This window comes from Cheilinus undulatus, linkage group 14 (assembly GCF_018320785.1).
Source record: "Cheilinus undulatus linkage group 14, ASM1832078v1, whole genome shotgun sequence".
Taxonomy (NCBI): domain Eukaryota; kingdom Metazoa; phylum Chordata; class Actinopteri; order Labriformes; family Labridae; genus Cheilinus; species Cheilinus undulatus.
The window spans coordinates 16,453,779-16,466,522 of NC_054878.1; the positions used below are offsets into that span (position 1 = coordinate 16,453,779).

Here is a 12,744-nt window from a genome sequence, read left to right on the forward strand (position 1 = left end):
AATCAGCTTCAGTTAGTGGCAAAATAACTTTATCAAGGACAAGAAAATGAGAGCAGAGGAAAGGGTTAATGGGGACTGAAGGGCTTCTGAAGGTGAATCTAACCTTATATCTTTCTTGCCTCATTCAAGATTCTTGGATATTCTACATAAAGAGATCTGATTATGTAAATATACTGTTTGTGGATTTAACTATTCATCAATGTGTATATAAAGTATCTCTGTTACAAAGGAAATCATCTATGCTGCCAGGTCAGCCAGGTGTCTCATCATCACTGGATGCTTTTTTAGCTGGTCAGTCTCAGATGTAGCATGTGAATGTGTGTGGTGTACATGCTAATGTCTGCTGTTTGAAGGAGAAGTGGTGATGTAAAACAAACATCACTGTAAACTCTCATCAGGAGGAGAAAGTGGACGTGTGCTGTATGGATGTTAAAACTGTAAGATTCATTACCGCTGGGCTCGCTGTCTCGATGCTGCTTGGCAGGCGGCTCATCTGTATCCCAAGGTGTGAGCTGGTTGATGGGAGTCTGTCCCCACCTCACCCCTGGAGCCATCAGCAGACCTGAGCTCTGGGTGTCAACAGGTGACACACCTGAGACCTGCAGAGCGAAAGAAAATATGATTGAAGCATTTATGTAATTGAAATAAAATAAACTCTTTTAATGTAGTCAAGCTTACAAGCAAATGACTCTCAAACTTTGATTCAAAAACCATCATGTAAAGAATGAAAATCACAGGACTCCAACAGTTAGATGACTTTTAAATTCCAAGGAGGAGAATGGCATACATTAAGTTGTATTAACTTTAAGTGATAATTATAGCCTAAAAGAACAACAAAAGAAAAACAGTCACAAGAGTTGCTGTAGAAAAACTAATATTTCAATTTAGAAAAAACAAACAAACAAACAAACAAAAAAAACTTTTATGGGTTAGACGCCTGCAGATTCAGATCCTTTCTCTTCAGACTGTGTGATTTTTTGTTTTAATTCAAAATGAACACTTTATTCAATACAATGAGATTATAGGATTCTGACCACATAAAGCATAGAGTAAAAACAGGTCCCTCTTCAGTCCTCCTAGGTCAGGGGTGTCCAAACTTTTTCCGTTGGGGGTCTATGTATATATAAGGATGGTGGGGCCACTTCCATACACCTCACCTTGATTTTAAAGTAATTAAAACCAATCTAATGTAGGTTAAAATATGCTCAGTGATTGGGTGTGCTTAAATGGCAAGGTGATGGCTGACAAGGCAATAGCCAATCATTTTTAAGGATTTTGGGGAGGCCACTCAGATTTCAGGGGGCACTGGTTGGCTCTGGCTACCACTGGCTTCATCCCTGGAACATCATTAGTGCTGCTATTTGCAGCTGTAATCCATTAGGGTGTTATAAATCAAGATATTTTTGTTATTTTGGTTGCCAGTGTTTACTATTTATAGTTTTGTCCAATTCAATCCTTAAAAAAACAGCATACAAACTTGTCAGTGGTATGGTAGCACTGCCTTGTGCGGAAACTAAGAAGAATAATACAGTCTAGCACAAGCTTCATGCTCTGTTGAGGGCCATACTTCATTTAATTTAAAGAATTTTCGGGGGCCAAATAAAAATGGGCTGGCCACTTCATCTAACTCCCAACTAACTGGAAGTTATCAGATAGCTTTTAAGTTTGTTCAAGAACAAAAGCAGTAAAGAGCATCATACAAATAACCTGACAATGCCATATATACTTATTCATACACCCACTGCATGGAACATATTTCACATTTGTCTGGGAAATCTTCCATATAGACCACTCAGGAAGGGAAGGACTTTCCAAAAACAATTCTCTGAAGGTAATCTGGCCAATCCATCTGCTTTCTTAACATGCAAAGGCAAGAAACAAAGAGTGATGGAATAAGGGAGTGTGGACTGGTGGAGGTGGAAGACAGACTGTCAGCTCTTTTAGTCCAGCTCCACCTGTCGACTTCAGATGAGAGAAAACTGAACTAGTTTACTCTGAGAAAGCCCTCAGTGCTTAATTCCACTTCTGAGCCTTGGAGACTCTGGGAGGGAAAATTCAGACTGTTTTCAAGGCAAGGAGTTATTTTCTATGGCCGCTATTTGTTTTAATGAGCGTTTTTCCTCCTCTGCTCTGTGAGCTTTACTGTATTCCTCTCCAGCCATGCTTCACCTTCCCCTCTACAGAAAACTGCTCATTAACTCGCAGCATTGACTCTAAAGCTCTACTTTAGTCCTGCACCTGCTTCAATATATTCCATCATTTCATCCCCACCCTGTTCACTTTAAGTGGAAGCAAAAACAAGAAAAATCTTTTTGTTTGTTTTTTAAGAAAATCAATTTTTATTGTTTAAGTTTTACCAGGACACAAGAAAAACTTTTCCTAGTCGGCATTCTTACACTCACAGCACATCAGCAGGGCTCAAAAAAATCCAGACAAGTAGAAAAAGATCAAGGGTGGATGGTAAACAGAAGCCTGTATACACCGACAGCAGCCAGCAGAAATCAGACAGAAAGTTTATTAAGAAAACAGACTTGCTGCAGGTAGGCAGGAGGGTCAGTGTCTTATGTTTTTATCTCTTTGTATTTGCTCTCAACTCTTCCAGTCCCTACTCCGTGACTGCTCTTTATCAGTGAAAAGCAGACAGTTCACTGCCATTGTTATTATACTACTGTTCTTTCTGCATATAACACGTTACCATTGTATTGCTATGAGAGCATGTAATGTCACTCAAAGTAAGAGGAAACAATCTATTATTATGGTTTTATTACTCTAGATTCACAGAAGAAGTGAACGCAGAGTACGATAGTGAATATTTTCACTACAGTTGCTCAAAAAAGCCTTATTTTAGAATCTGAAGCAGCAGCTCTCCATCTGCTCCGCCTGTATTCACACATGCAGATACACATGAGCACACTTGCTTGCACAGCAAAACTAGACGGATCGTTCTCTCCTCTCAAACCTCTCTGAGTGCTGCACAAATGTCAGAATCAGCGTATTGAAGAGAGGAAGATAAAATCAAGATGCATAAGGACTAAATACGAACTTGTCACAGCAGTGACGGCTGTCTTATATATCAGCTATTTCCTCTGACAAAACAAACACCGACATCTGTCTATGTTTGTGTGTTACTATCTCACTATAACAGACAAGGTTACCTCTCACCACTGGCCACTATCTGCTGCAAGCTTGTACAAGAAGGGCCCTGTGGTGACCCAGAGTGCCGAGCTTAAAATGTTAGGGGTAGGGCTGGGTATTGCAAAAGATTGCCTGAATCAATTCGATTCCGATTCACAATTGATGTAGAGATGTTTTATTTACAAAACCTATTTTGCTTTAACATTTAAGAGATTCACAGAGAACTTTGGCAGGAAAAAGTACAACGAATGTTCAAACCATGCTATTAAAAATATCAGGGTTTGCGTTAAAGATTGACCCCAAACTAGTAGTATTTAAATTACTGCTTTATCTCCATGTGGCACATCTTGCATATGGCCTTTTTTCCCCAGCTTGCCTCTGTCTGTCTTTTTAAAATACAAAATGCAGTCTGATATCCTCTCTTAAGTTGGGCTTTGCCATCAGAGCTGCCAAGCTTCAACATTTTTGTTTTAAGGCAGAGATACATTACTTACTGCCAAGTCCAAGTTAAGACTTTTATTTTTTAATGAATAAAGATAAAATAAGTACTTTGAAAACTTATTTTACTTGCTTTGAGTAAGTTTATGATGCATAATTACACCAAAGCTTACAATGTTTATAATATGGTAGTAGTTAAGATTGTAAATAAAATGACAGAACCCACAGCACTGATAAAGAAATGTGTATCATGTTATCTACTGTATTATATTTTGCACATAGCATATTGTTGTGAATGTTGTATTTTGCTAACTTTATAGGAAATCTACATGAGATGTGAGTTTATCACTCATCTCTTTCTAAGTAGAATTCCTCTTCTTTCTGAGTTCTCCATCATTTCCCTGCCATGCGTAACTAATGTGGCTGTGAAACGGAGGAATGGGGTAATAAAATAAAGTGCACTGTACAGAGTGTCTTATATGGGGCTTTCACAAAACAGTTGAGGTTCCCTCCTCTTGAACGTAGCACCCCAGACAATCACCTGTATTGTGTGTGTGAGTCAGCCCAGGCTGTTGCAGCAGCAGCTTTGGCGTTCTTCGTCCAATGAGCTGTAGAGTTCGGGTGCTCGCACAGCACAGGCAGAGGTTTACGTTTAGGGAGTTCTCATTAATAATGCGTTTGGATATCCAAAATAAAATTACTGAATTTAAGATTCAGAGCTGAAATCTAAAGACTTTTGGAGGCAAGAGCTGTTCAAGTTTTGAGCTGCATGACCAACGTAAGCCTGAGACTGGTAGCGCCAGGAGCTGCCAGAGGATGGAGAGTGCCTATATATAAAGATTGAGCTCTGGATTATATGAATCAACATTATAATTTTTATAAAAATAATCAATCTGAATTGGAGAATAGATTTTTTGAACCCATGCCTAGTTAGGAGGGGTGTAACGGTACAGAAAAATTCTGGTTCGGTACGTACCTTGGTTTTGAAGTCACGGTTTAGTACGTTTTCGGTACGGTAATTAAATTGTATTAAAATAAATAGGCTGAATAAATTACATTTATATTATTAATAACACTGTAACCTCCTTCCAAAAGTTCTTCAATGATTAAAAATATTACTAAATAAATACATTTTTGAGTTACTAGGTTATTTTCATTGATATATTGACATATTTATACCCATTCTTAAAACACCATAATTTCCCAGCCAACTTGAACGCATCATCATACTACCGTTGGTTAGCTTGTTAAGTTGGCTAATTAGCATCTTTCCTGCCGATTTCAACACAGACTTCAGCACTGGATAACTTTTTTTAATCAGTGGGACCTACTACAAAAGTTTGGGAGAACATTTCACAGCCCACCTTGGCAGATAAAGAGGCTAGAGCCGTGTGAAATCCAAGGATATCTCTACCTAGGACACAGCTGCAGAGTCCGTCTCTCCCTCCTTCGAGGCAGACATATGAAGGTAAAATTAATTTGATTCACAGAGCCAGAGCACCATTGTTATAATAAAAATGATCTTAAAAGAACAAGAAATTTATAATCGGCTAGTAAGACTTTGCTGTTCCTCCCCTTTACAGTGACGTTCTTGTTTGAGTGGAGCTTTTTCAAATGCTTTGATTGGTCCGCTGAACGACGTGCTTTTAGCGACACAGCTGCTGAATAATGTTGGTGCTATTGTTGTTGTCTTTGTCCACTGTCGTATTTTACTGGGAAACAAAGTGTTCCTAAACAGGACACTTTAATCTGGGAATATTCAGGCTGTTGCTGTCGTTTGCTGTAGTTGTGAGGACAGTGTGACAGTGAGTTGTTTTCTGGTTTTCCTTCTGTGTATGAGCCTGGCTCCACATGTATTCGTTTGGTACACGTCTGTACCATACTGAGAGGCCCGTACCGAATCGGTTCGGTACGAATACACATACCTTTACACCCCTAGTTAGGAGTCATTTGCAACATCCACATTTCAAATGCACAGGCATGTTTTGCTTACAAGTATGTGTTTGACATTGCATTTAATCCAAGCCAGGTCTTGTCTGTGTGAGGAATTGCACCAGTTTTATCCTGTGATACCCAACAACTGTGCACCATGCTTGTGCAGAAAAACAAACTGCCATAATGTACACACAGGCTTCAGGTTGTTGTTCATTTTCTACCGTCGTGTGAACCAGAGAACCTGAGATGAATGTTTTGGGGTCATACCAGTTTTTCTCCAGAAAATAACCTTTTTGCTTAACTCAGGGAGAAATAACAAGAGAAAAATATGAAAGTCTATGACAGCAAGGTTCTGTAGTGGTATGTAACATTACAGCTCACATTGATCAAATCAGCAAGCTGATACAAGCTCTAATAACAGCTCTGAGCAATAAGAGAGGTGTACTTTTATTAGAGAAAAGGTTTGAATTACAAATGTTTAAACGAGGGGCCTTTAAAGAAGAAATTTACTTACTCAGGCACACAAAGAGCAGGAAAGTTAATCTCACCAGGTGTCATTGGTTCGAGCATAGGACACAATGAAATACTAGAGGGCAAGCTGAAGTACACAGGTTCATTAAGTTCTGTTATGTTAAATTCAGCTCCATAATCAGCGGCTACCTCCAGATTAATGCAGACACAAACATTTAATGACCACAGTTTTTCAGATAACCTATCTGTTAAGCGCAATGTTGCCATATTTAGTGCAACAAGATAATGATTTCGCACTTTCATCCCCCTAATGTACAGACAATAAAAAATGGTTTGTGCGAGAGAAGAAGTAAGATTCAACTCCAAGAGAATGGCTTTTTCTTTCAGCCAGCACCGACAGACAGAGAATTAGGCTGAAATGTGGAGGACGATGGAAATAATGGCTTTACTTCGCAAAAAGAAAATGAAAACATGGCAGCAAACTGAAAGATTGAGAATCAGAACAAGACAAACCCATACATCACATCATCTTGCATCATTTCATTTGACAGATCATTTTCAGTTCTTATTGGAAAGAGAAAAAAAACTCTATCCTTTTCTTCCAAATGTTCTGCAAAAAGCTCCGACCAAGTGTGGTCTGAAACTGACCAGGAGTGCTAATGAGTGTCCGAAGCGAATTTTCTCTCCAACATTATTCACTTACTGTAAAGAGGAATCTCTTCTCCATGACAACGCGCTGACACAAGTTTGAAGTGGATTTGTTCTGGACTTCGGTCATAAAAGTGCTGAATGCTGGAGCCGGACCATGCTGGCGTCTGTGTCCAATTTATGCGACTGGAACATAACAGAGCATCGCTCGGCAAACAAAGAGACTACTGCGCCATTTTTGGCAGCCATCTTATGGTGGTGTGGTGCTCCAACATGCCGAAACAGCGTGGTGTCGAAAATGGGGAAGATGTGTATCTAGTGTGATGCCTGAACATTGAAGGGAGAAGGAGGAACTAAAATCAAATGATCTTTTCATTCTAGATGATAATAAATACCACTTAAAATATGAAATAATCATATAAAATCCACCTCTGCTCATACAAGTCGGTTACTAATTTGAAAAATTCTCTTCAATACCACACCAGCTCTGAGAACAGGTGTTATCCAGCACAATTACTTTATAAAAAACGTTGCATTATATGACGATCTCATAACCTTTGTTGTAAGAGGAAAAAAAGCCGATATCTGTCAATATAGGAAAAATCAGCTGTTTATTTTGTCCGGACCAAAGTTATTAAATATTTCTATTGTAATCATTCTCTTTTCAGAGTCAACACATAAGGCATATGTAGTTGATGGATCATTTAGTCCATCTTTTTTTTTTTCTGAGTCACTGCAGCCCCCCTCACACATCTGCTTTGTTCTTAAAGAGATACACTAGTTATAAATCATGCCATATCTGTCATCATTATGTACATTAAGAAAATATCACTGTGAAAAATGTCAGATTTTACCGTCGATGGACAGGTTATGACCAACAGGTTCACTTAAGAGTTGAAAATTCCAACTAAACAGAAACGCCGTCCAGACAGTAGCAGTTAACCCCTGGGAGCACAACAAAAACGAGCATTAGCCCCCAGTGTGTATACATGCTCTTGATGCGTTACAGAAAAAGCCACGGATACAGACTTTATCATTTTAAACCCCAGGCCAAACAACCAAAGGGAGAACAGACTTCACTTCCACTGAAATTCCAGCTAAGATGCTCCGACAGCTTGGCACACTCCTGGCTCGATGCGCATCTGTTTGAGAAAAAAGAGAGGTGTGACCGCAGGGGTGAGGCTAACAAGCCTCAATGAAAATACAGGGCTGGAAACCTAGACCAGAATCCTGTGAGTGATCTTCATTCTAGGTGATTAGCTGAACTTCAATTTCAATAAATTGGTTTTGTCATGCACCCTTCTTTTATAGCCAGTTTGTGCTCTGCCACTTCTACCAAACAAGCTCTCAATTCAGGTGAAAAGCAGAGGGAGATTAATGCCCTACTCGCACAGGATTAGTATTACCAAGGGACCTCTGGAAATTTGTAATAACCATGCAGGACGACTGTATTTATAAACCCCTAGGTATCAACCATATCTGTAATTTGTGGAGTGAAAATTCCAGGGTAAATTACGGACCATATTTCAGCTCGCACTGAGAACCCGAGGTAATTTTAATCCAATGCGAATTGGCATCTCTGTAATTATGGTGGTAATTATGTTTTCTTTACAGTCTATCCGGCTTTATCTGCTCCTATTTCTGATCAGAAAAATAATAGGGGCAGCGTAGAAGTTAAGACACATATAGGTTATACAGTGTTTCTCTTTTATTTAGTTTGAGTTTATGTGTGAAAATGGCATTATTTTACTTATTTATTTAAACTCCACTGTCAAAGCTACAGCGCTACTGCTCTCCTACTGTTCCTACTGCTCTCCTAATAAGCACAGTGCTTCTGCTCTGTGCTTCCTACAGTTTCTCTCTGCAAGTGCCTGATCTTATTTTAGTATTATTTAAACATTTCATGCATAACACAGTTTATGTTTTAAAATGTGTTGCTCAACATTCAGGGGTTAGGCTGCAACAGCTGGTCTGAGCGAGGAGGGCTGTTGTGGATGCAAAATGATCCCCAATTTATAGAGGGCAGAATAACATCAACAACATCAAGTGCTTAAAAACTGTCAGAAGTAACATACATACTGTCAGAATTAACTCATGTAGAACCAGGTGGCCAGTAGAGCGAAAACATCTTTCTCATCATGAAAAGCTTTTAGTGTTTTGTTTTATTTTATTTTATTTTTTTTGATGCAGAAATGTGGTCAAGTTCTGGTAAAATCGATGCTATAGTAGAGCTTTATCTGAGCTAATCACCAGACTGGAGGCAGCCATGCCAACGGTTTTGAGTCCAACTAAACCCCGCCCAGCTACCGAATTGTTTTCCTGCTGATTGGCCCAGGTTCAAAGTTCAGTTGAGCACAAACATTGTGGATTGGAGCTCTTTAAGATGGATTTGCCTGATGACAGAGATGCAGTCTGACAAATCAATCTGCTTTGCAAGGTTAGATGTCCGTGAAGGCAATAATTTAATCATTTTAAATTAAATATAAAGTGGTATATCGCCAAGGCAGGAAAAGGAACAGAGAATGCTCAAACTGGAAAGCTCTTTAAGTTTCTCTTGGTAGAAAGCATGGTGGCTGGGAGCTACAGCTCTGTTAACATGTTTATATGTGGGACAAAGCCGCAGTGGTAAGGCTGACAAACATTTGGACATGTGAGCTGTGGAGACTTCTTTATGTCATGGTAACACCTCCCAGAGGAGCATGTCAGTGGCCATGTTGGCCTCCATTGGCTCTAGTCAGACAGTGAGAGACAGAGGTCTCCAGTGGCCTTGACCCTGCCCAGTATGTGCTGAGTGTTTGAAGAACTAAATATCCTCCTCCTGTCACAGCAGCAGTGCTATTGTCAGAGGATGAATTGGAGGAAAATGACAAAATGTGTGGCTCTCTGTGTGTAAGGATCAGTAAATGAGAGCTAACTGGGCAAACAGCCATACAGCACAACGGAATAAACTGAATTTATATTGATATTACAATATACCACATGGAAACAGCATCTACTTAGCCAAGAGTTCAGTGAGGGGAATTTTCAAAATATTTTATAATGCAGACAATCTGGAGGTCAAATGCTGGGATTTTCTGGCAAGAACTGGCAAGAACCAGATGACAATAGCACAGCTGAAAATAATGAAGAATATGCAGTGGATGGTTATTGTTCAGACTTACGTGTTGCTTTAAGTTCAGAAGTGACAGACCAAACAAAGATAGACCACTGTGTGAACTCTGTCCTTACAGTTATAGAGAACACCTACATCACTTCTGGTGTGACGTGAGGACAGCAAATGATACTCCCGAGAGGTAACGGTGTATGTGATGACAGCTTAAATTACATAGCTAGCCCACATAAGCATTAAGAACTACACGATGTAAAAGATCAGTTTTAAGGCCTTTTACTAGAACATCTGCTGGACTTAATGTATACAATGTTAGACTTAAAACTGTAAAATATTAAACAGTGTAGCTCCATTCCTGTAGTTTTCAAGGGTAACATCTGAGTTCAGCATTCAGTGGTCAGTACTCTCAGTCAAGTAGAAGCCTGGGGTCTGTTGGATACCCAAGCACAGTAAAGCCCGGTTTCTGGCAAACACTCAAACCGGGCTAATAAAGTAGAATAATAAAAGCTTTGGTGGGGTTTGTTTGCGAGTAAATATTCATGTTAAGTAAGCAGGCCTGCATTTTGTTTAACTTCATGGACTTGAATACACAATTCAGTATTTTACATTTGCATTTACTCAGCTCCTAAAAGAAGCAAATCTCTAAATGGGAATACAACTGAGGAATTCAACTGACAATGCAGGCAAAAACAAGGGCCAGTATTTGCTGGCTGCAATATCAAAAGAGCACAAGCAGATTCATCAGCTCCACTCAGATGAACTCTGGACACTGAAATGAATATTAGGCCATGTGTTTGCAGAGTCCCTATCACATTTCATTGCTCCTAAAAATAGATGTATTTAGCAGGGTACAGAAGAATCTGCATTACAGTGTTATTAGATGAAAGACGCTCATGACTACATTAAGGTTTATAGTTACCAGTGTGTCCACAGGGCTCTTACTATCTGTTATTTTTGCAGCTTACTTTACTGAATACACAGCATAAGTCATTTGAGCCTCACAAGAAGGCCAAGAAGTGAACAAGTTCCAAATGCAGTTCTCTTGTTCAGAGGTGACACTAACTGAACAAGGATGTGGACTTCTGCCCGTGTCTTTATCAGCTAAAAGTCCACAAAAAGTCACACATGTAACCTATGACAGCTCCAACCTTTGAGGTTTCAGTGTTGGGGTTTCAGCTCTGCTCCCCTAGAGTCTGGAGGAGACTGAGAGATCGGTTTATCCCACAAGATGAAGTGGTCAGTGCGACTCTGAACTCCTGTGAGCACAGGGGGGAGTCCACACAGCGCTCTGCATGAGGTGAGATATACACTGAGAGACACGCTGGGATCATTAGACACAGAGGAGTCTTAAAGAAAGTGAGAAATAACCATGAACTACACTGCAGCAGGTGGATCAACAGACCTTTACTTGAATTACTGGAGGGCTTTTTTCTGTCTGTTTAGAGACGCTTCTCAAACTGCCCATGAATGAGCACCTCTTGATTTGGTCTACAGTTGTGGGTTTTTCAAATGCTAATGTTATTCTGTGCAGATGGCAAAAGTAATTTCAAGGCTCACACCCTGTGTCCAAAGTGAGACTGAAAAAGAAAAAGCCTGGGGGCAGACAGCCTAGTGGTTAGGTCCTGCTCCATGTACACAGGTGCAAGTAGAGCCATGGGTCCTTTCCTGCATGTCTCTCCCACTTACCCGTTTCTGATTCTGTCCACTGTGAAGGCATAAAAGCCCCAAAATATATCTTAAAAAATCTTTTGGGCATTGGCTTACACATAATGTAATTTATTTAAACAAAAAAGAGGGAAATTTATTCAAAACAACTCAAAATAATGGGTCCAAAAACCAAATGTGAATCACTTTGTTTCATACTGTCACTGTGGGTTATAGGCTATTACTACAAAAATAAGAATGGTAAATAGTAATTAAAAAATGGTGAAAAGAAATCCTTGTTAAAGCTTAGGAAGTGTACTGTGCTGTCTGAAATTTAAATTTTTTCAGTTCTCTCTAATAACAGGAATATTTTTAATTTATATTCTTGCTGGTTTCCAGCTTAAATTGCATTTTCCCCTTTTTAGAGGACATATCTGAACTTAGACTCCTGACAAACAATAACTTTGCAGACTGCAGAGTCAAACAAAATGTGTGTTAAGAAGAAACTCCTACAGCTAGCTGGCTTTTGTTTTTCTTAGAGTCTTCCACTGAAACCTATCAGAAGGATAGCCCAGCATTTATTTCATCAGCCAGTCCCATTAACTGGGCAAACTTTCAAAAATGTATCTTGGATCTATGGGGCAGGTACATGTTCACATCAGTTTAGAAGAATCTACCTCAAAAGTCAGAAAAGCATTTTTGAAATACTTTTATGGGCCAAAATTGATAAATGTTTGCATTTTTTATAAAATGATTTCCTTATTTGATCTACTTGTTTGTTGTGCAATTTGAGAGCTTTAAGTGTTTCTGCATCCCTACAGCAGACAGGCAAATTTATTATTTTAGATTTAGATGGTTAATTTTATCCATGGATGAGCCATATTAACACTGAACAATTAACTCACCTTTGTCCAAAAAAACAAGCCATCAGAGACAGATAGGCATCCACAGAATTTCAGTTTTTCCTTCCAATCTATTCTCCTCTGCTGCTCCTCCTGCTTCAAGAACATGTTGCCTAACAGAAACAAAGCCACACTAACATGTATTACCACTACAGCTGCAAAATAACTGTCTCTTAACACCGAACTTACAGATCTGAACAACAGGGCCATTACACGCATTGCAACCTCATATATAATAATAAAAAATACTTTATTTGTATAGCACTTAAAAAATAAGGGTTTACAAAGTGCTTTGGCATGTGCAGAGGCAAACAGAAGAACAAAGCAACAACCCCCCCCCCAAAATACAAAGATGACAGAGCAGATGACACCCAAATGACATCAGCAGAATCCAAAACAGGTTAAAAAAAAAAAAAAATCTAACTAAAAACCTGATCAACATAAAAATCCAACAACATCATG

General features: G+C 39.2%; 1 protein-coding gene across 2 annotated transcripts in view; it reads right to left on the minus strand.

Moving 5' to 3' along the window:
• Positions 1 to 12,744, minus strand: part of LOC121521352 (kelch-like protein 29) — a 182,298-nt gene that overhangs the window by 85,905 nt on the left and 83,649 nt on the right. For both annotated transcript variants that reach the window (XM_041805295.1, XM_041805294.1), the window contains one exon: positions 452 to 599. In XM_041805295.1, coding sequence (XP_041661229.1) covers positions 452 to 599 — 148 coding nt within the window. The remainder of the gene's footprint in view (positions 1 to 451; positions 600 to 12,744) is intronic.